Genomic DNA, 24,543 nt, shown 5'->3' with positions numbered 1-24,543 from the left:
TTCCAGAAAAGGTAATGAAAAACCCGGGCAGTTCATCAAATACGTCTCTCTTCACATCTTCACCGTAAATGAAGCAAACATGGAGAGATGACTGAATAGACAGATATAACAAGTTAACTACAGGCTACCTGGGACACTCTAACAATCACTTAAGGAGTAATTTAAATGGCTGGCTCAAACCTTGCACACATAGACTCCAGCAACACAATCTAACCAGAAAAGACTTTAGCCTTGTGTGAAAGGCAATGTGTCCTGGAAGACAGAAATGCTAAATCTCAGAAGAAAACCACAAAAAAAAATTAGGTAAATTTATCTCCCCCAAAGAACTGAAGAATTTTGGATTTTATTTTTTAGAATGACAAAATTTAAAATATCCACTGGCTACTTGGCTCTTAGTCCTCCAAAATAATACAAAGATTATGTTGATGTAGAAACTCAGAATGCCTATTAAGAATCTGAGGATCGTAACAGCGTTCACACATGGAAATGTCAGAGTTTCATAGACTTCTTTCTCCAGGAGGATGCTGGTATTTTCAAATGAAGGAAGATGGTCCCAGCACCTTCCCTGCTTGTGACAGTCTTCATGTTGACTACTGACCTAGAACAGGGGTTTGCAAATTTTTTCTGTAAAGAGGGATGGTATGGGGAGGGAGGAGGGAGGAGGGTTCAGGATGGGGAACACATGTATACCTATGGCGGATTCATTTTGATATTTGGCAAAACTAATACAATTATGTAAAGTTTAAAAAATAAAAAAATAAATAAAATAAAAAGAAAACAACTTACAGCACATTAAACAATTAGCTCCTGAGTAAAAAGTTTGATATGATTTTATTTTGCATTTTGTGATGACACAGGAGTAATCAAGGTGCTCTGGATAGATGGGATCCTCCTCCAAAGTTAACAAGACATGGGAAAAAAAAAAAAAAAGAACCAGATAGAAAATATTTTCAGCTTTGCAGGCTACACAGTCTCTGCTGTAACGACTTAATTCTGCTGATGTTGTGCCAAAGCAACCACAACATAAAAATGAATGGGTGTGATTGTGTCCCAACAAAACTTTGTTAGTGGACACTGAAATGTGAATTTTAAATAATTTTCAAAAAATTGTCTATTAAAATTTTTTTGAGCCATCTCAAAAATGTAAAAACCAATTTTAGCTCAAGGGGCATAGGAAAGCATGTGGGTTTGGCCTGTGGACTGTAGTTTGCCAATCCTGATCTACAGCAGTGGTTCTAAAACTTGAGTGGGCATCAAAGTCCCCCAGAGGGTTTATTAAAGCATGGAAGGCCAGACCTACACCACCCCCACCCCAGAGTCTCTGAGCTGGAGGATCTGGGATAGGGCTCAAGAAATAGCATTTCTAATGTGTTCCCAGGTGATACTGATGCTGCCAGTCTACACTTCGAGAATCACTGGTCTAGAGGCAAGTAGCTATGTTCTGATGTGACCAAGCTTTAAAAGACAAACAGAACAGCGCTGGTAGCTGGTCCATATGTACTTGCAGAAATTCGAAATAGGGAGCTTTTCCCCAGCTTTCAAAATTACAGGGCTCAGAGGGGTATAAACATGTCCAAAACGCAGCTGCATTCTCTTACCTGAAATCCTTGGGAACACGGGCATCCCAGAACTTAGAATTATTAGGTGCTAAGTATATATTACATATACCATATAGTAAGTAACACCCAGCACAATAAGGGGCAGCAACCCAGTCACACGCATTAATGTTTCTATGACCGATCACAATGAAGAGAATAAACAAAAGATTCTAAGTTAACTTCTCTCCAGTTCAGGTTCCAAAAACTTGATTTTTTTAGTCCTATTTTCTTTGCTAAATTATAGATAAGAAACTATGGATCTATATTCTTAGAACTGGAAATGTATTTTTCTCTACTGTTTTTATTTCTTACCTGTTTTAGAATCTTTCATCACTGAATGAAATAAAATGGCTTATATTTGGGAACAACAACAAATCATGAAAATAAAAACACGGGCAAGGGTTGAGAAGCTTATCTCAATCTGGGCAAGCTTTTGATTTTCAGAAGTCCATAAAAATGATGAAGCATCAGAAATAGAAACTGACAAATCTCAGAGCTTAGAAAATGAAACTGGGTAGAAAAAGTTCCACATGGTTAGATATAGTACAATGAATTTAGTTGTCTCTTACCTCCATCCCAAGTTTTTTTTTAACCAAAAATAAATGTTTTTAAAATTCCACTTATTCCTCTAGAAGATCCTAAATCTAAAAACCATAACAACTTTGTTTTAATATAATAATTTAAGTTCAGCAGTTTTTGCCTCAATTTGAAAAAAAAAGACATTTAAAAGCAAATTGACTTTTAAAAAAGGAAATGGGTTTACATTTACACTATTGCTTGAAAAGAAATATAACACAATACAGTCATTAACAAACCAACTTTTTATATATCTAGTGACTTTAATTTTGTAAAAGGTGATAATATGGTATGGATATTCATATTTCCCTCCAGTTTTCTTTTACCTATAAAATTATTCCCACACCCTTCCTACCACAGCCTCAGAATTTTAGGAAATCTTATATAAAGACTGAAACATGCCTTTTTACCTGTCTTACTAATGTGGGAAAGCCCCCTTACTCCTTGACTTCTCATTGCACCAATCTACTTATTTTAGATTTTCTGCAGTCAGACCACATGTACCAAAGTAGAGCTTTCTTCCTCACACTTACGATTTTTTTAAACTGATCATTTATACATAATACTATGATTGCCATTTTTGTGGTAATTAGAACCTCTACCATGTCATATAATTTTCATTTCTTTGTAGTTGTTGGAATAATTAAGATCTAGTTTCTTAGCAAGTCTGATACTATAATACAATATTATTGTCTATATTCATTATATCATGGAAAGATTCAATTCCTGTAGGAGTTTGCTCAATAAATATTTCATGAATTAATGAATAAGATAAATAGAAACTCACCCCAGTTCTACTGATAAGGACTGAACATTTTGAAGACATTTTTGCAAAGAAGTTTTGAATACCACAGGCTAGCATTAGAATAGTACCTAAATCAACAAATTCACTGCTGTAGATTTCATAATCTCCTATTTTTTCATACACCCAGAAGCCCTTTTCCACAAATACATCCATACAATTGAGGCACCCAGAAATTTCAAGTGGTTAGGAGGTCTAATATTGTCTTGAATCTTGTTTTCTGAACATCAAACTTACTCTTCTGACATGTCTAAAACACAGGATCGGACAAGCCTAGGTGATCTGTCCATTGCAGCTAAATGCCTCTTGTGTGAAACACTCCGAAGAACGGCACCAGAAGAAAAATGATTTTGATGACACACAAAAAATCTAACTCTATTCTCCAAAGTTAAGTCCTTCACAGTACTAGGGTTCAGTCACTGAGGATTTACCATGTACCAGACTGTACAAAATGCTGAGGACACAAAACTAAATGTGACACAATTCCTGTCCTCGGGTAGTGTATAGTTTAGGAGGGGAGAATGGCTATAACTATTCTGAATATCAGAAAAATGGGCTTGACACAAATCACAAGAGATTCAAGGTTGCTCAGTTTGGCTTTTTAATCCTTAGGTCAGTGGAACAGAAGGGAGTCATTATTCATTCAGAATAGCAGCTTCCAAACTTGCCTGATCATTCGAATTACATCAGCAGCCTTGTTAAATATAAATTCCCACGGCTCTCTTCCAAAGATTATCATTTGGTACAGTTGGGGTTGGCCTTCCACTTTAACTTATTCAACCAGGCAAGTTTTGGAAACATGAAAGTTACAATATACAGCAACTCCCTTAAAATAATAGCAAATGTCTATAAGAAAATGTTGACTTGCTAAAATTTTCTTCTGGAAAGTTCTGTCCCAGCAATAGGAGTGGATAAAGGCTTGTCTTCTAGGCTTCAAAAAAGTGTCATTTGGCAGTGTCCAGGAAGTCTGGATCATTGCCCACAAGGAATCCAGTTTCTTTTTTAAGAGAGTGAAAAGGGTTCTGAACAGAGCAAAATGTTCAAACATCTGACCCTCAGGTCGGGGGGTCAGTGATGAGTTTGATCACATCGATAGCACAATGTTTGATAACCAAATAAAAAACTACAGAACAGAAAACATCTATTACCTACCTAACCCATATGCTCCTCAATTCTGAATGCCGACACAAAGTGGTTACTATAAATTACCTTCAATCATTTCTGGAAAGAGGCAGAGCATCCAAATATAGTAAATAACCAGATAGTAGCAATTATCGTTTTAAGGCAAAAGGCAATATATAATGCAAATGAACTTGACAATAGTGACAGATGTGGATGACATGTTCCAAAGTAGGTTTAAAGTTTGCTATAATCCTGGCAAAAACTAGTGGGGAGGGAGGGGAAAACAGGAAGGGGAAATGGCCTATCTACAAACATGCCTCTCCCTGATCTATGTAAAAACATATGGTAAACTATGGCTACTATGGGCAAAAGAATTCAGATTAAGAGCAATTAGTCATCAAGCCACAAGACAAAGTTGATTCCTACAACGACAGAATCATTTCTTTTTGAAATTGTAACCCAACCCCCACCCACTGCTAAAGATAATAAGGTTATCCTCTGGTGCTTGGCCAAAGGACAAATAACTGTATACAAAGAGATGGATGGAATCTGTCGAGAAGTCAGAATATACTCTACAGCAGACTGCCTTAAAACAAGTCATGCAATGGAAAAGAACACTTTTAGTGAGTATTTTTCAATAGTTCTAATATCACCAACCATCTCAAACCAAAGGTGGTTATCATCTTTGCAAATCCACACTTAATTGATGAGAACGTTTGTTCAGACTTCAGAATGCTGGCAAAAGTTGTGCGTTTTAGGCAAAATAAGTACACAGAGTTTGAAAGCCCAGTCTGCATGAAAATCTTCAGCTTACCTAAATTTCTGTGTAAATTTCTGTCCAACTTAAATACAGCATCCTCAATTTAACGCACAAAACCCATGCAGATGACATCATAGACAGGATGTTAGTTTTTCAAACCTAATCTAGTTTTTCAAACTTCTGCAAAGGCAGAAGTGCTAAGTTTCAAGAGCAACACGCCTTAGGACACACCTCAGGTACACCCATCAGGAAACATTTTCTTGAGGGATAGCAACTGGAAAAACTATTCAAATGTACATTTATAAGACTCTCACAATCTAAGGGAAATATTTTCTACTTTTTAAAAAGCACCCAGCAAGCAGTTCCATGTTGAAAAGGCCTCAAGGCAGTTCTATATTGACACTGCTAATATGAATATCCTTGGGTGACCGTTCAAAGATTATTGATGAAAAAATAAATAAACCAACAAAACCAAGCACCTTGTACTGGTGGATAATTCTTTACCCCCTTGAAGTTGTGCAGGTTGAAAACTGGCAGGTTCAAGACATGTTTAGATAAATTCAAGGATATCTGATGCCCAATGGGCTTAAAGGGGAACCAGATTTATCCTTAAGAGATAAAACTTTAGCAAAGAGATAAAACCAGATTTATCCTTTTGAGATAAAACTTTAGCAAACAGTGTGGAGTTGGGGCAAGAGGATTAGGGACCTAGAGACCGGCAAACTATCCTCTGCTCTACCTATTAATTAGGTATATGACCTTGAGCAAGTAATTTCACCTCTCTGTGCTTCGGTTTATTATCTATAAAACGAGTGGGTTGAATTTTACCATGAAATCCCTTCCAGCTCTAAAATTTGCTGAAACAAGTTCACGGGCGGGCGGGGTAAATACAACGTGTTCTGCAAACTGTTTCTTCAAAAGATTAGAGACCATCAAGAATTTCACTGACCAGGCAACTCAACTCAAATTAATTCTGGGCCAACTCTTTCTGGTGGCTGGCACACAGCGGACAGACTTCTTACTTGCATTGCACTGTTTCTGTTTCCCAAGGGACTCAAATCTGTGAATCTCATCTGGGGTTTTTAAGGTTACATGCTCATTTACAGAAGAACTGAGGCGTAGGGCTTGTGTCCTGCTTCAAGTCTCACAATCGACAAATGACAAAGTCTACTTGACCTCATTGCTCTAAAAAGGCGAACTGGGGTGGCCAGGAGGTGGCACTGGACAATACAAGGCAGCCAGCTCTTCTGTTACCCCTGAACAGTAAACTCTCACAGGAAGAGGCCTCAAGCCGACTACCGGACTCAGATCCTTTGAAGGTCAGGTCGGCACGGCTTGCGAAACTCACGGTTTGGATCCCGCCAATTCGGAATTCACAGGATCGATCGTGAGTGTGTTTAGTTTTTTTCCCCAGGGATGGGGGTAGGGTGGGGGGGAGCCCTGAGCGGCATAGGGAGCCTGTGAAACCCAGGCCCTTGGTCTTCAAGGTGGGGGTTGCCCGGGATGGGTCAGTCACCTGGGAGCCGGTTCCTCTGCCTCGGGCCTCGGACGCACACTGTCCGCACCAAGGGCGCCAGCTTCTGCTTCAAAGCACCCGCTGCCAGGCCTCCACACCGGAACATTTCGGCAACCGCTACCCTGGACCTCCTCCTCCTCTCCTTTCTTCTTACGCACGTACCAACGGGTCAAACACCCTGGGCCCTGACCGGTTCCCCCAGCTCCCTTCACACGCACTCTACGCAGGCTCCTCCTCCCAGCTCCGGGTGTGCATTGGACAGCTAAGCCGGCCTGCCAGAGCTGGAGAAGGGGACTCGCGACTGGAGGCCTACTGCGCAGGCGTGGCGCTCCAGGCCGCATCGCGATTGGCCCGCACGGGGAGAAGCTGGGCGCAGGCGCCTAGCTGTCCGAACACTTGGCAAGACCCCAGGCGCAGTTGCTTGCAAGTTTCCAAGGGCTGGGAGTACCGTGTTCCACTCAGCGAGCTCAGAAAGCTGTCTGAGGAGGGACCGGTGAAGCCGCTTTGCTGGGAGGTGGTGGCCGGTGCTGCCGCTGTGTCGATGGCGGGAACCTGTAACGGAACCTCACAAAGCGTGGCCCCAGCACAGTTTGTTCTTCTGTTTAAGCCACTGATTACTAGGTCCTAAGCCTTCCGGATTCTCTGACGGTAGTCCACTTCCAGTTTTTCCGGAGGTCCAGCCGGGGCACCTGGCTATGCAGATTCGGAGTGGACTTCCCTCTTTTACAAGTTGCTGGCGCTTTCCCACCCAGCCCTTGTTTCCTGGAGGAGGAATCATTACGGCTCTTTTCCAAATCTGTCGTCGTGCAGTTCTGTGTCTTAGACGCTGTCCCAGGTGCTGCGGATAGTCTCCTGCTATTATGGCTTCCGTGCTTGAGAGCAGGATGCTGGCAAAGAGTTCGTGTTTCACCAACTTTCTGTGAGAGAAATCCTAAGCAGGATTTTAAGAATTATGGGAGGAGTAGGATGAGGGACTGAGTGTAAATAGGTGTTTTTGACTCCACCAAATGTAAAAATACAAATGCAAGAATATATTTTTAGCAGTATGCAAAACATATGCCTTTTTCAAAGTTTTGAGTTACATATTTTTAATTGGCATATATAATTGGAAATATAATTGCTTTATGATATAAATAAATATGAATTTAATAATGAAATGTAAATAATGAAATATAATAAATACAATACATTTATTATATAAATATAACATTGGAATATAATTGCTTTACAGTGTTGTTAGTTTCTGCTGTACAACTTAAATCAGATATATATATATATCTTCCCGACCTCTTGAGCCTCCCTCCCCACCCCCTTGAGTTACATGTTCATTTAACAAGTATTTATTGAGCACTTGCCACTTGGACTGTGCCATGAAAGGAGCTCTGGGGGATATGAAAAGTATAAGAAGTGGTCACTGTCTAGTTGGGAGATGAGATATATTGGTCATTTAAATAATAATATCTGATGTAGTTCCAGAGCAAGAGAAAATCTTACGGGATGGAATAGCTAAGGAAGGACTTCATGTAAAAAGTGTTACTTGAGCTCTGTCTTGAAGAATGAATAGTAAAATTAACATAGACAGTGGAGGAGAAGAAATGATGTTTCAGATGGTGAATACTTTGGACCAAAAGTAATATTTTCAGTGGTTAAGCATCATTGAATTTGGATCCAGTCTGCTCCAGGTTGAATCCTGGGTCTGCCACTTGGGGCAAGTCACTTATGCCTCAGTTTCCTCATCTACCAATCCCATAGGGTTGTTGTGAAGATTAAATGAGCTAATATTTGTAAAGTATCTTAGAGGAAGAACCATGCTGTTTAAAATGCTTGGAAGAATAAAACAAACAAAACCCACCACATTTTCATGGGACAATGGCAGCGAGTACATACTAGAAAGTAAATAAGGACAGGTGAATGTGGTGGGGCCAGATTCAAACAGGCAAAAAAATTTGGCCCTAATATTGTAGGTGATGAAGTTATTATTTTTAGTGGAATTAGGGATCGAGAATGAAATTACAACGTCGTTTTAGGAAGTTTAACCCAGGAAACAATATTTATTGGGAGAAAATTATTCAGGATCCCCATACTCATTAAGAATAGATTAATGTCCAGAAGTGCAGGTAATAGTTTTCTTTTAAAGTAGGGCTGTTTGAGGGGGATAAATATTGAAAATATCAATTCCACAATAAGGTAAAAAATTTCTATTTATTTCATATTTAAAGGCCTTGCAGACATTGACATTTATTACTATTTCTAAAAGTCAGTAATGAACAAGGATTGATTAAATACAAAGTTAATCCTATCTGGTGGTGAAAGAAACTTCGGAAAACACTCAAAATCTTGACAGTCAGGTACTTATGAAAACAACTGAGTGTATTTGAAAGACGATCATTTAATGATGCAACATTAACACAAAAAAGACATTGTGCAGGGCTTCCCTGGTGGCTCAGTGGTAGAGTCTGCCTGCCAATGCAGGAGACAGGGGTTTGATCCCTGATCCAGGAAAAGCCCACATGCCAGGAGCAAAATAAGCCGTGTGCCACAAATATTGAGCCTGTGCTCCAGAGCCCACGAGCCACAACTCCTGAGCCCATGTGCTGCAACTGCTGAAGCCCACATGCCCTAGAGCCGTGCTCTGCAACAAGAGAAACCACAGCCATAAGAAGCCCGTGCACCACAACTAGAGAGTAGCCCCCACTCGCAACAACTAGAGAAAAGCCCAGGAAGCAAGGAAGACCCAGCACAGCCAAAAATAAATAAAATTATCTTTAAAAAGGCATTGTACAGCAAAGTTATTAATACTTTTGCAGTAGGTGCAATGAGGTACTTTTCTTGGCCTCTTAATAAAAAATGATATTTTATCATTTTGGCGGGGGGCAAAAACAATGTACACATATGAGTAACTCCAAAAATACGAGTGAAAGTTCCTCAAAATCTCACTCCACAGACTTTTTATTAGGGCATGGGCACATTTTGATATACCACATTCCCAGAAATCAATGTTTCTACCTTACAAATATAATGAGAGCTCTCAGACTCAGTGACAAGTTTTTGCTGGAAGCATGCATCTAAATAATCTTATGTGGATGTAATATTTTTTGTATCTCTCAGAAAGATAGCATTAATTATGGCTATAATTAGCAAAACTTACTTTCACTCTTGAAAGTGAAAGTGAAGTCGCTCAGTTGTGTCCGACTCTTTGTGATCCCATGGACTGTAGCCCACCAGGCTCCTCCTTCCATGGGATTCTCCAGGCAAGAATACTGGAGTGGGTTGCTGTTTCCTTCTCCAGCAGATCTTAGTGGGTTGCTGTTTCCTTCTCCAGGGGATCTTCCTGACCAAGGGATCAAACCCAGGTCTCCCGCATTGTGGACAGATGCTTTAACCTCTGAGCCACCAGGGAATACTTTCACTCTTACCTCCTGGATATATTTGTGTGTGTGTGCGCACGTGCGTGCATACTCAGTTGTGTCTGACTCTTTGCGACCCCATGGAGTGCACCCCGCCAGGCTTTTCTGTCCATGGGATTTTCCAGGCAAGAATACTGGAATGGGTTGCTATTTCTTTCTCCAGGGGATCTTCCTGACCCAGGGATGGATGCCAGGTTGCCTGCATTGGCAGGTGGATTCTTTTACCACTGTACCACCTGGGAAGCCTAGTTAATAGTTATCTCTCTCTCTCTCTCTTTTTTTTTTAAATAGCTACTCTTCTGTAGATAATGATCACCAGGAGCATTAGCTTCAAATACAGAGGAGAATTATCTGGCAAGCTATTTAGACATCAACCAATCAAAAACAAAATACAATGAGGATTGCTATTCACACTATACAATGATAATAGGTATTCATAATGATGACCTTGGATTAGTCAATGAAGATTGAGTCCTTCTCGAAATGGTTTTAACATTGAATAGTATAATCTAGGGTTTTAGAAATGGGTGACCTACATATGTGCTAAAAGAGTTAGCTATAAATATATCTGCTAACTCAGCTTAAAAAGTTTACTAACTAGAAGACTCCATTTTCCCAGCCATTTTGAGTAACGAGGAAATGGCTGAGCAGTCACATTCCAATTTGCTTACAGATCTGTCACTGATGCTCTGAATTGTTTTCCTTATGGTGGGAATGGATTTAGTCCTGTTCATCTCTTCTGCAGCTCAACCTCACACCCAAATAAGATGGCAACTTACGTGTGCTGCTGGAATCCCTGACCTTGATGGCATTAGCAAATAACTCGAAAGTCGGTGCTCTTGGTATGTGTCATTAATATCTCAGCATATGAAATATGCAGGAGGAGGGATAAAGTCTTAAAAGGAAATGTAAACGGGCACATTTTATTGTATGTAAGTTGTACCTCAGTAGAGTTGATTTCAAACAAATTCTGAACCTGCAAATCACTTTTGGCAGAGGGAATTGGTCTTGACCGAGATGTGTAATGCTTGTTAAGCCTTGAGAAGCTGCCCCCTAATACCGTAAGAAAGTTCTGTTCATTTATCATCTTCCAAGCATAATCTAGGCTTCTGGCAAATTAGAACCAACCACTTTGTTCTACATTCAGTTGCAGAGGGGTGAACGCTCCTAGGGGTTTCCACTTCCTTTTGAAACTCCACCATTCTGCAAAGATTTGTGATTGTACGAAGAGCTCAGGAGTGCAAGACACTGTGAGGTTTACGCCGTGTCCCAGGATCCCTCCACCTGGACCTGTCATGGTTAACCCCGGAAACAAAGTCCCCTTTTGCTGAAGCTGCCAGCACTAGCTTCCCCCTTCCCTTACCCCACACACCGGCCCTCTGCCGCGGCGGGCCTTCCCCATTGGCCAGCCAAACACAACCGACTGCAGCAGCCAATGGGAGCCACTCTCCTGAACATTCAGAGGATGGGTGCTCGTGGTGTGATGAGGGGAGGTTGGCGCCTGGCACGCGCCCCCCTACATCTGGCAAGTCTGTGACAGAAACAGTAACTCGCCCTACACACGCACACCCGTGCTCCTGCCTTCCTCCTCTCAGCTGCGCGGGCTCCCACAACCCATGGCGTGTCTTGGCAGCGCCCTCCCCGGCTCCCTGGGGCGCGCGAGCGCACCTGCTTTCTCAATAAGACAGAGCATCCCTTTATCTTAAGGCTTGGGAGAGGGGGCCGCGGAGGCGGGGCGCAGCTGCCCGCCGCTGGAGAGGTGAAAGAGGTGTCTCCGCCCCACATCCCACCCTCGCCGAGTAGTGTCGCTCCAGGGCCAAAGTGCTCTAGAGACGCCCGAGGGTGCAGCTTTCTTTGTCCTCCCCAGCTGTGCTCTCAGCCCGCTGACCCCGAGCGCTCTGAGAAAGTGGGAGTGGGGAGCCCGAAAGCTATAAAATAAATGGGTGCAAGGAGAAAGGAAGACCATCCCGAGCTGGCGTGTGCGGATCTCCCCACCCACCCTCTCCTCCTTAGGCTTCTTCCCTCCGGTGTGTCCCTAGGATCCCGGCAGGGGAGGGTTTATGCAAAGGCGCGGTGGCGGCAGAGGCGGCCTGGGGAGCACCGTAGGATCGCAAGCCCGAGGGCACAGGCGCAAGGAGAAGGTTTGCCCGCTCTCCTCCATCTCTCGTCCCCTCCCTGGCTTTTGTGTCACTGTCTCTGAGCTGCTAGGAGGGTGCGCTGGAGGAAGGGGGCTGGGGTGAGAGGCACCCCCTTCACGCGCGCGCGCGCGCACACACGTTGCCGGCGCACGCACACACGCGCGGGTACACACTCACAGACACGTACGCACACACATACACACGCACAAAGCTCGCTCGCCTCGAGCGCACTAACGTGGCCGTTTTCTTTGTGTGGAGCCCTCGAGGGGGGTTGGGGCCCCGGTCTGGTCCGGGGGAGATGGCGCAGCCCATCCTGGGCCATGGGAACCTGCAGCCCGCCTCGGCCGCTGGCCTGGCCTCCCTGGAGCTGGACTCGTCGCTGGACCAGTACGTGCAGATTCGCATCTTCAAAATCATCGTGATCGGGGACTCCAACGTGGGCAAGACCTGCCTGACCTTCCGCTTCTGCGGGGGTACCTTCCCGGACAAGACTGAAGCCACCATCGGCGTTGACTTCAGGGAGAAGACGGTGGAAATCGAGGGCGAGAAGATCAAGGTGATTCGGACGGTCAGGTCCAGAAAGGGAGGGATCTGGGAGGGGGTCTTGCCAGAGGTATCTCGTGGTTGTAAATGTCCGGCGTGTGGCCGTGTCGCCGCTTGCTGAGCCTAAGACCCTCCGCAAGTCCTCATCCCCTTTTGCCTCTCTCAGTGGCCCAGTTCCCACCTCACCCCCCACCTTTTTTTTTTTTTTTTTTGAGGTCTGGAGGGAGTGGTTGCATTCATGCCCTTTGCCCTTGCCTGACAGCTCCTGCCAGGAAAAGCCGGTTCAAACCCATCCTCGACCCTGAGCCGGGAGCAGCGGCACCTGTGGGCAGAGGGAGGTATGAGGGATCTCCGTCCTGGTCTGTGGAATGGATCCCAAAGCACTTCACATATCTTGAGGTCTCTTCTACCTCGTGAATGCCAATAGGTTGCAGAAACCTGCTTTGGCTAAGCCCTCAGGCCTTGGCAGTGGGCAGGCCTGTATTTTAAAGTGCTGTATTTTAAATTAAATTTTATAGTTGAGATTAGGGCTGGTTTGGAATAGGAGTGGTGTGCAGTGGTTCTGGCACAAAGCCATGAGCCCTTTTAAAGAAATTGACACAGGGTTACCTGCCGGCACTTCATAACAGATAAAACTAGTTTTTTTGGAAGAGCACCCCTCAAATGATAGCTTCTTTATTTGTCTGGGGTACCTAATGCCTGTTACTCATTCTGTTGGTATTGTCTTCAGTGGGCCTTTGTAAAGATGCAGAGCAACTTGTTTGAGGGCTAAGGAAAGTATCTTGGTGCCCCCCTCTCATTAGTTTGTCAATAAGTACAGATATTCTTGTCTGACCATTTGTGCTCAGATCAGAAAAGGCGGAAACTCAAGAGGACAGGAATATTTCAATGTGCAGAAGATGGAGGGAGGGAGGACCTGGCAAGGGCAGCTTCACGTGCCAGGGGAGCAGAGGGGGCAGGGTTATGGGCAGAAAAGACACCTCAAAAGGCACTGGGCACTGAAGACCAACTCCTCTAGAGCCACATCTGGCCTTTTCTCAAGCCTGTGGTCAGACACTGTCAGGTGAAGTTAACCCTCCATTTCCATTGGGCAAACAGCCCAAATGACCACAGGACCTCTCTTCTGAGTGATGTAGAGAGAAGGGCTGAGTAACTGGGGAGGGTGATGAAATGCTCTAAACTGTACAAGATTCCCGACTCCTTCGTTATTAAAATGAACAGGTTTTAAAATGGCTTCAGGGACTGGTCCAAGGCACTTGATGTCAGGAAGATGGGTAGCTCAGTACTGATAAGGGAGTGCTCTTGAGAACAACTGACCCCAGGATCAGGAAGATAAGGTACTGTTTTGAAATAGTGATCTTTTTTGCCCCTCTCATTTTGCCAGGCGGTGAGGGGGAGGGGCAGGGCGGGGGGCATTGCTACATTTCCTTTTCAAAGTCAAAGTAGGTATCTGTCTCCATCCTTTCCTAGGGCTCTTATGTCAATGTCTGTTTGGCTAGAACTTCTTTAATGTAAGGTTGTAAGACTCTGGAATTTCTAAAACATGCCTTTTAAAATCCAAAATAGAAATATACTTATGGATGTGTTCTTAAACCCTCAAAACCTTTCGAATTTAATGCTGTCGCTTGTTTAACATCATGTCACATTGAGCCAAAGAGTCGTTTACATTTAAGAGAGGGGGAAAGAAGTCCACTTGAAATTTAGATGAAAGAAAAAGGAAATGTTTGGGAGTCTAGGAAGGGAGAAGAGGGGAAGAGGAGAGGAGGAAGCCAGAAAGTGGAAGGTGAAAACGAGTGGAAGAGGGTCACTGTCCAGTGGCCTTGGGGGAAATTTTGCAAAGATTCCTTCCATTCTAACATCCAGTACTTAGTCAAACTGGATTTTACAGTGTCCACCAAAGATTCCAGACCTTTTCCCAGAGGGCAGAGCCTGTGACAGTGTGACTCACAAGAGATGGAGCCCAGCACAGCACCACGTGCAGATAAGTGCTTAATACAGGCTTTTTTGGGAAGATGATATTTTCAAGAGGACGAAACCTTGTGACACTGCTGATGGGCGAGCCCTCTGAGGACAGATTCTGAAGGGGCTCAGGGTAGGGTGTGGGAGCAGCGGGATGGGGGCCCTGCCTCCAGCAAGGCTGCTGCAAGCCCAGGGCCCAAGCTGGCAGGTGAGACCGGAGTGTCTTTGGGGAGATGGCAGAGCATGGCAGCTAGCACAGGCACTCCAGGGGAGACAGTTTTGCCCCATACTCTGGCTGGCCTGAAGTGTCTCAAGGAACGGGTACCAAACCCAGGCTAGGAGGTGACTGTCAAAGGCTTCTCTTTCTGAGAGAGAGAGAAAAGTCCCCAAACTTAGGCAGCCCTAGACCACAGGTTCAGCAGGAGAAGGCTGTCAGGCTCTAAAATGGCAGTGCTGGGACTTCCCTGGTGGTCCGATGGTTAAGACTCTGCACTCACAATGCAGGGGGCCCAGGCTCAGTTCCTGGTGGGGGAACTAAGATGCTGCATGGCATAAGGCATGGCCCAAAACCAAACAAACTACAACACCAAACAAAATGCCAGTGCCATCTGTAGGGCCTTGAAGCCCCATTTGGTGTCAGCTGTCTGGAACCCCCTCACGACATTTATAATCCAGTATTTCCTGGTTCACAAGAACATCAAGAAAAGCCTGCAGCGAGTCAGCAATTATCATAATAACAACAACAGCAACTTCTATTTATTGAAGAAACAAAGAGCCCAGGCTAGGCACTTTTCATGTACTATCTTATTTGATCTTCTCAGCAGCTCTATGAAATTAGGACTATTATTACTGTTCTTGTTTTATAGATAAGGAGACCAAAGTTAGAGAGATGAAATAACTTGCCCCAAGGCACATGGATCTGAGCTTCGGTCTTTGACCCTGGAGCCCCAGCACTGCGCCATCTCACTGTCCTGCCTTCCCTGTGATAGGGCCAGCATTCAGCCACAATTCAGAGCGCATGTGTTTTGTCACTGCTCTCTCCTCCGGTCGGGCAATATCTGGCTGGGAGGGATTGTGCACAGAGGGAGGTGGCATGCCAGGCAGCCAGCCTTATGGGATCCCAGGGGCCCAGGGTTTCAGCCCCTGGACTCATGAGCCTTCAAGAACGCCCCCTTCAGCTGCACTGCAGACGTTGTGCTGAGTACCTAGGTTTTCCTTTCTGTCCCTTGACTGTCTTACCTTGAATGTAAGAATCAGAGAATGTTCAGAGATGGAAGAGACCTTAGAGCATCTCCAATCCAACTGCCTTGTTTTACAGAGAGGAAACTCAGGCTAAGAGAGGGAAAGTGACTTGTCTGAGATCACCCAGGGCCCGGCCTACAACTCAGGTCTCCTAATTCCCTTGTTGGTGCTCTTTCCACACACTGTGCTGCCTGGCTTAGAAAGTGAAAGTGAAAGTGAAGTTGCTCAGTCGTGTTCGACTCTTTGCGACCCCATGGACTATAGCCTACCAGGCTCCTCTTTCCATGGGATTTTCCAGGCAATAGTACTGGAGTGGATTGCCATTTCCTTCTCCAGTGGATCTTCCTGACCCAGGGATTGAACCCAGGTCTCCCACATTGTAGACAGACGCTTTACCATCTGAGCCACCAGGGTGGCTTAGAAGAGTCTGTAAATCCCCACACTGGGCCAGCACCGTGGTCCATCCAACCCACAAAGTTACCTGGGACAGGGATACAGTGAGACATCATAGGGGAAAACTGACAGGCCTTCTTGACATCAGCCTAGGAAGGATGGAGGCCTCCCCCAACCCCCAAGGGAAGGGTGGAACTTCCTTGAAAGAACATTAAGTGTCGTCTTACAGGTTTAGCTAAATCATATCGCGCCTGTCTCAGTCTAAAAGCATTGGAAAATGCCGAACAGGACTGGGTGTTTGGGGGTGGGGAGGTAGTAGAAGGGAGGCTCAGTTCTAATTTTTGAGCCCCTCTTTGTAGATTTTCAGGGAAGCATCTTCTCCTGTCCAGTTGGGTTCCTCCTACACGCCAGGCACACCCTCTGACCTAGCCTCTGGACCAGGCATCCTGCGGTCAGCCATGGCTGGGGACAGGTGCCACTCAAGACTGTGGATTTCTCTTCCTCCGCACTCACTTGGAAAAACACCCTCATGTGTGTTACATTACCCAGTGGATGGAGGCTGAACTAAGTGTTCCCTCAGAAGCTGCCTGCAGTCAGAATGACATCATGTCTTCCTTAGGGCTTCTGAGCTTCCATCTTCTGCCAGTTAGCTTAATGGTTAATTAGCCATCAGTTTGGTTGTTTCTCTGTCTCCACTGCTGCTTCTCTTGCTGTGTGTGAGTTTCTTTTTGTCTCTCCGTCCTCCTTTGCCATTCTCTGTGTCAGCCTGGCGTGTGAAGCTGGTTGTATCTTAGATGCAGATGGGATGGGCCAGCTCTCTGAAGAAAGACTTGTCTTAAACTTTCCCCGTGACCCCCTCGGGCATCCTCCAAAGATTACAGATATACTTTCTCCCTTTCTCCATTTCTACCCTCCCTCACCGGCCTCCAACAGAAGGATATTCATACCTCATACCTTATGTGTAGAAAGATACCAGATATCTTCTCTAGGGAAAAGAAATACCTGAGTCACCTAAGAGCACGTGCAGGGGGTGAGGGACTTGCTCAGGCAGCCGTAGCCCCTGGAAAATGGTTTACAAGGCTAGAGGTGTCTTTGGCAGCTCCCCTGTGCCCCTCGATGCTCCTCTAGTGTGCCCGTCACTTTGGGCCCAACCCCAGCCACCAGGACATGTTGCTGGCCTTCCTCTCTCTTCCCCCTCCCCACTGATTGCCTTTGCCTTGGCTCTAGCTCATCGTCAAGAAGCCAAGCTAAAAAAAAAAAAAGAAGAAGAAGCCAAGCTGTCTCATCTTGCTTTCCAAGATGAGAACCAATGGATTAAAGGAGCAATGCTACTAGGACAGGGCTTATGGGCCCCCTGAGACAATGGCAACAACTAATATTTGCAGAACACTTTGTATTGTGCAAAGGTCTTTCTCACATGTTATTTCCTTTGCCTAGTCATTGACTCAGTTAGTGAAAGAAGGGGCTGGAACCCGCATCTCCCAATTCCATATCCACTGCTGCATTTCCAAGGGTGCCCACTCAATGAGCTGTCTGGCCAGACTTGGTGGTGGCGGTTTCAGGCCAGGGATGAAGGGGGACTGTATTGGGCACTGTGTCCTGTGCTTATGAGGATGCTAATCCTCACAGCATCCCTACAGGATTGCTGTGTTTATCCTTAGTCTCCAGAGGAGGACACTGAAGATAAAGTAACTTGCCTGAGGATACCTAACTAGTAGGATGTGATTGGGTTGGGATTTGCACCATTGTTGGTTTGACTCCACTAAACCCCACTGGTCCTTGGAGAGAAAAAAAGGGTCCTGGGGGCATGTGTGTGGCTTAGGGGCAGGCGCCAGCGCTGGCCACCGTGTGGATGCTGTGCCCACAGGGGAGAGGGGGACTGGGTGAGGGAATGCCAGCTGCCAAAGGGGGAGGAGCTGCTTTCACTGTCCAACAGAGGCCAGGGGTTTATGAGGGTGCCAAGAAGGACTGGGACACCAAACCCTGAAACAAAACAAGGTCATTCCTGTTTCAGAGAGCCTGACTGTCGTGCTCTCCCTTTGTGATGGCTCTTGAAGCCACAGCACCGGTTCTTGTGATTTTCTGCTGTGAGTAGTCTGCTTCCTGGCTCCCCTCTCACCAGAGAGGGGTTGAAATTCCAAGCCCCCAAAATCAAAGGTTCAAGTCCCCACAGGCTTGGGTGGTGTGCATCATTCTGAAGCCCTACCTTAGAAAAGCCAAACAGCCAACCTACTCATCCCCAAACACCTCACACACTCCCACCCGTGTTCCTGCTTAGTGGCAGGTATTTTTAGAGTCCTGAGCTCATGGTGTTAAAGCATCTGCCACACGCCTGAGAGCTGGTAGGGATTCAGCCTTATTCAGAGGCAAGAGTTACGACTACCGGAGGGTAGGGGTGGGGAAACCAGGAGCCAAGTGGTAAGGATATTCTCTGGCGATACCTTCCCTCTTTCCACTGACCTCCATTCCTCTCCCGGCCTGCTCTCCTCTTTCTTCCTGCTCAGAGCACCAGAGAGGTGGAAGAAATGAGAATCCCTTCTGTCTCTGCTTGCCAAAGCAAATCAGCCTTTGAGGACTTAACGTTTTTCTGGGTAACCAAAGTCGAATGTTGTCTCTGAAATCCTTGGCAGATACCTAGGATGTCAGATGGATTGTAGTTTTGGTGACTTGGGCCAGTACTGCTTTTTTATCAAGACGACAATATTAATGACAAGCATGATGATGAGGGACCTGATGCAGAAAAAGACTGCTTACAGTCTATCTGGAGGGATGCCAAGAACACTGATGAAATGACTAGAGAACAAGTATGTGCGTGTGCTCAGTCACTTCAGTCATGTCCGACTCTTGGTGATCCCATAGATTGCACCCTGCCAGGCTCCTCTGTCCATGGAATCCTCCAGGCAAGAATACTGGAATGGGTTGCCGTTTCCTTCTCCAGGGGATCTTCCCGACCCAGGGACTGAACCCAACCAAGTCTCCTGCATTCTTTACCACTGAGGTGGATTCTTTATCACTGAGCCATCTGGGAAGCCCAGAGAACAAATAAATATATTCTAAATGGTGTGGTAGAGACTCAAAGTACAATAAACGTTCCTAAGGAAAGAGAACTGAAAAATTGGAGAAGGTTTTAGGAAGAAGGTGGAATATGAGCTGAGCCTGGAAGAGTGGGTGGGATTTGGGTAGAGCAATCTGGGGGCAACCACTTAGGTGGACTAGTAGACCCAAAGGTACAAAGGACAGAATGAACCAGGTGTAGCTGAGTAGCTGAAACTAGGTTGGGTGGGGTCGAATGATGGCAGACAGAAACGTTTCTATTTTGATACCATATGCAGTAGAGGGCTGTTGGAATTGGCTGAAGAGGAAGATGACACGCTGATACAAGCAGCGATTTAGGAAGGCTGATTTGAAAGCAGTATGCAAGAGCCACTGGGATGAAGGCATCTAGAATCCAAAAGACTTTGCTGTAGTCCAGAAGTGAGGAGAGGAGAATCTGACCAAAATACATGGAAATCTGAATAGAAGAAGGTGATGACTTGAAGATCGTGCCAAAGGAATATGGCACCCATCTCCATAAAGGAGATGAAAGGAAAGCCTGGATGATGAAAATTGATGCTCAGAATGATGACTCTAGTGCCCTATAAGATGTTTACCCAGCAAAAAGATTTAATTGTATTTACTAGATTAAACTTACTGACTGCTAATTCCAAATAAAGGCTATACTTCATTTTAAGAACCATAGTAGTCAATTAGTGACTATTACCACATTCTCTTTCATAACTTAGAATTGTACAAGGCCTTGGGACAGTTGTTCTCAGCATGATTTCCCTTGTCCAAGACTTTGGATATATAAAGGAAACTAGATTGGGCTGAATGTGTGTAGACTCCAGAGCATCCCCTGGGAACTACATACATCTTTATGTATGTTGCTAATTGGCATTTATCCCAAAAACTAAGATGCAGAAGAAAATTCCAATGAGCTAATTTACCTTTTACATAAGAAAGAAGTGAATTTAAAATAAATTGAGCCACAAAGTGAGATTTTAACACTGACTTTATTTTCTTTAAAAAGTCATACAAAAAAAGTTTAAAACCCCAAAGTGATGTATGCTTACAGTAGAAAATTTGGAAAATACAAAAAAGGAAATAAATATCACCTAAAATCCCACTGTTCATAAATAACCATTAATATTCTAGTTTTGTACACTTCCGATCTTTCCTATGCATATGTCTATGTTTAAAATTTTTTTTAATATTGGGACCATAGTGTACAAAATATTTTATATCATCCTTTTTAAGCTTGTATTTTGTGAGCATTTTTGCACCATTTAATTTTTTTTTTTTTTTTTTTGGCTATGCTGTGCAGCTTGTGGGATCTTAGTTCCCTGACCAGGAATCAAACCTGGGAGCTTGGCAGTGAAAGAGCACAGTCTTCACTACTGGACTGTCAGGGAATTCCCATACACGATTTATTCTTTGCAAAGAATATTTTAATGGCTGCATAATAGCCCATTGTGTAGATGGGTTTCCCTTGTGGCTCAGCTGGTGAAGAGCCCACCTGTATATATGCATACATGCATTTTAGCTGTTTATCTCCTAGTGAACATTTAGGTTGTTTCCTGTTTTGTAAAAATTGATTAAGATCTCTGTACAGAATTTTGACCGCATCTCTCTCTTTTTGCTTCCCCCTCTAGTTTTATTGAGATGTAATTGATGTACATTACTGTATAAGGTTAAGGTATACAGCATAATAGTTTTAGTTACATATGTTGTGAAATGATTACTGTAGTAACTTTAGTGAACACCCATCATCTTATACAAGTACAATAAAAAGAAAAAGCAAGAAAAGAGAAAGTTTTTCCTTGTGATGAGAATTTTCAGGTTTATTCTCTTAACAATGTTCATATATATCATACAGCAGTGGTAACTATGGGCATCATGCTGTATATTACATCTCAACTACTTATTTACATTATTTGCTATTTCTTTTGTACACATTTCTGGATGGGATTCTAGGCTCTAAAAATTTGGTACATTTTTAAGCTTTTGATAATATTACCAAACTGCCCTCCAGGAAAATTGACCAATTTACACTCCAGGTTTTCAACTAAAAACCTTAAGATTTCCAACTCAAAATCTTAAGAAAGACTTAATAAACGCTGGGAGAAACTTCTCTCTCTACTTCGAAAAAGACCATTCTGCCAATTTATCAAAGAACCACTTCCTGTGTCAGGGCTTGTCGCCTCATTTTATAGTGCCACAGAACCATGTTTTGTCCTATCTCTAGTTCATGTTTCCTCTTCTGACTCCAAATGTTGGTCTTTCGTATCTTCCAGGTTCAGGTGTGGGACACAGCGGGTCAGGAACGCTTCCGCAAGAGCATGGTGGAGCACTACTACCGCAACGTGCACGCTGTGGTCTTTGTCTACGACGTCACGAAGATGACCTCCTTCACCAACCTCAAAATGTGGATCCAAGAATGCAATGGGCATGCTGTGCCCCCACTAGTCCCGAAAGTGCTTGTGGGCAACAAGTGTGACTTGAGGGAACAGATCCAGGTGCCCTCCAACTTAGCCCTGAAATTTGCTGATGCCCACAACATGCTCTTATTTGAGACGTCGGCCAAGGACCCCAAAGAGAGCCAGAATGTGGAGTCAATTTTCATGTGCCTGGCTTGCCGATTGAAGGCTCAGAAATCTCTGCTCTATCGTGATGCTGAGAGGCAGCAGGGAAAGGTGCAGAAACTGGAGTTCCCACAGGAAGCTAACAGTAAAACTTCCTGTCCCTGTTGAAACCAAATGGTATAAATACAAGAGCAATTATCACTGGAGGGTTTTTTCTTTCCCTTTTTTCCGTGCCTGCGTAACACTGACACCTGCTTGTTTCCATACAAATTGATATTAAAATAAAATTTGTATAGATTATCACATGCCTTCATGTCTTGCTTTCTTCCAAGAAGACATTTCTGACTGTGATGAGCAGAAGAGGCAGCTCACCCTACTAGTTAGGCACCCTTTCTATCAGTCTTCTATGCCACCTGAAATGCTCATCCTTTGAGTCACTTCTTCAGGATTAATTCATTCTCTCATATGGTGTCATCAGTGGGCAGAAGTACCCAGAGGGGGTGGAATACAGGCCAGGTATATGGTTCTTGAGAGCCAGTGCAGGGGGAGGGATAGAGAAGTTCTAAAAGGAGACATTGACTCATCATTACTTCCTAGGTTCCCTGGATGTTGAGACTAGGCTGCTCTCCTTTTATTTCCAAAATTTAAAAATACAAAGTGTAGGTTACCCAACAGGCCCAGTTCTTTCCCATGCCCTTAGCTCCTGTTCCCCATTTTTCACTGAGCAGCCCCAGGTACCAAAAATATTTCTTTCCCGCTGCCCTTTCTTGAAGAGGGCAGGGTTCAAGTTAACATCGATCTATGATGTCCCCAGCTCTTTGCTGGGTGCTCTGGAAGAAATATAGCAGGAGGATCCATCCTCTACGTTCAAGGGCCCTCTGATCTAGTTAGGAGAACAAAGTACACGCCAAAACTACTTGGGAACAAAAATTAGTCCAGAGTATTACCAAGTGTAAGACTGTGCTATGGAAATTGAGAGCATTATGTATTCAACATCATGGAGGGGTCACCAAAAAAAAAAAATCACTGAACTTACTTTGGTTGTTGAAGAAAGTGTAATGTTTGGATTGGTAAAGAAGAGGGGAGTGGGCAGAAGTAGGGAGGCAGGAATGAGCCTGTGGCTTGAGCAGGAGGGCAACTAGGAGTCTGGCCTACTGACAGCTGAGCAGCCCTCATGGGGAGCCAAGCTTGGAGAGGCCCATGCCCCAGGCAGGGCAGTTTATTGCTTTTTGAGCCAATGGGAACTTTTGGTCACTCTCCAGCAGAAGTCCTATAGGTATTTCTTGTATGTCTGGTCCTGTGGATATGACAGCTCCTCGTCCAATGGCTAAAATAACTAAAAGTCTCTCTGAAGGCATATCCACAACAGTCCCAAGGATATTTTTTGGCTTAGGGGTGCTGCTGAAGGCAGCTCTCTTGTTGGAAGCCCAAGAGGAGGGGAGGGTTGAAGACAGACAGCCGCTGAGCACTGTCTTTGGCAGGCAAATGCAGCTCTGCCTCATGCCCCGACAGCAAAGGGCCACAGATGTGTTTCCCAACCAAACAGCCTGTCCGGTCCTGCCTCTTTCACTGGCTAATTCCCCAGCTAGCCCAATTCCCACTTGACCTCAGGCTCAGCCCAGCTCCCACTCTGGGTCTCATGACTTGGTTTCTGCCTGGATTCTGGTTTTGGGAGTCTCCCTAGTAATCTTGGTTAAGACTGTGTTTTCTGTCCAGTTGTTGCCACCTAACATTTTGCCCCCGAATCTCACCTGAGGAGCTGGGGTCCTGTTGTCTATGGGTGAACTGCCTGCTGAACCCTCGTCACTGTGCTTCTCCACAGTGGAACACCCCAGGACCTTGTCTGACTTCAGATGCCAATTCCTCGTCCAGGATATGGACGACTGCTGTGATGTCTTTTGGCTCTTGTGACCTGGCTGCAGAGTCAGGCCACCTCTCAGTGGCTGCGAGGACACTTATCCATTCACCCTAATGGGTGCATTTTAGTCTGAATCCTGGCCCACCTTGATCACGCCCCTTTCTGCTTTAACAAGGTCAAGACGACAATATTCCAAAATCTCTCTCACCATCAGGACTGCCTCTCTTAGACCCAACACCTTTCCAGCACTCAACAAACGTTTACTGAGTACCTACTATGTGCTTCTGTTCTCAGCCCTGGGGATAGACAGGTGAACAAAATAAAATCCTACTTTCATAAAGGAGACAGACACTAAACAAGAAATGAGATATATAAATGAGATCATTTGACAGAGTGATAAGGACTCTAAGGGCAATAAAATGGGGTAAATGGACAGAAAATGTGGGAGTTGGAGGAGAGCAACATATTAGAGTGCTTACAAGAGGCATCTTTGAAGAGAGGACACCTGAGATGAAACCTAAATGAAAGAAAGCAACCAGCCATGAGTGAAGAGAACCTCAAGCAGAGGAAACAGCTAATGCATGCCAAGGCCCTGAGGCAGGAGTTAGTGAAAGTGAAAGTGTTAGTCGCTCAGTCCTTTCTGACTTTGCAACCCCATGGACTGTAGCCCGCCAGGCTCCTCTGTCCATGGGATTCTCCAGGCAAGAATAGTGAAGCGGGTAGCCATTCCCTTCTCCAGGGGGATCTTCCCAACCCAGGAAACCTGGGTCTGCTGCATTGCAGGCAGATTCTTTACTGTCTGAATGACTTTGTGCATTTGAGGAACAGAAAGGAGGAGGGTGTGGCTGCCACTTGCACACTGGTGGGGCCTGAACTTAAAAGTCAGACTCTGAAAGCTGCCCCCAGACATTTATCTTTTGGTCCCTCCAAGGCTCTGGGAGTTTCACTGCCAAAAGCAGGCCCTCTCCACTCCTACCTGCCCCATCCCGGCCCTTCACACAGGATGAT

The 24,543-nt window shown here is 44.8% G+C and overlaps 2 protein-coding genes across 2 annotated transcripts in view; one reads left to right on the top strand and one right to left on the bottom strand.

The window, feature by feature from the left end:
* The window catches only part of AIFM1 (apoptosis inducing factor mitochondria associated 1), a 30,792-nt gene extending 24,147 nt beyond the window's left edge, over positions 1-6,645 (bottom strand). Inside the window, exon 1 of the mRNA XM_005908293.2 lies at positions 6,375-6,645. Within this exon, the coding sequence (XP_005908355.1) occupies positions 6,375-6,480 (106 nt within the window). The 5' untranslated portion in view covers positions 6,481-6,645. The remainder of the gene's footprint in view (positions 1-6,374) is intronic.
* Positions 6,646-11,072: 4,427 nt separating this feature from the next.
* Positions 11,073-21,926, top strand: RAB33A (RAB33A, member RAS oncogene family). Its single transcript, XM_005908292.2, has 2 exons — positions 11,073-12,475; positions 21,390-21,926. The coding sequence occupies exons 1-2, from the start codon at positions 12,218-12,220 to the stop codon at positions 21,843-21,845; spliced, it is 714 nt and encodes a 237-aa protein (XP_005908354.1). The 5' UTR covers positions 11,073-12,217; the 3' UTR covers positions 21,846-21,926.
* The last annotated feature ends 2,617 nt before the right edge of the window (positions 21,927-24,543 follow it).

This window comes from Bos mutus, chromosome X (genome assembly GCF_027580195.1).
Source record: "Bos mutus isolate GX-2022 chromosome X, NWIPB_WYAK_1.1, whole genome shotgun sequence".
In the NCBI taxonomy this organism is placed as follows: Eukaryota; Metazoa; Chordata; class Mammalia; order Artiodactyla; family Bovidae; genus Bos; species Bos mutus.
The sequence above is the reverse complement of the archived record's forward strand: the minus strand, read 5'-3'. Positions and strand labels throughout refer to the sequence as shown.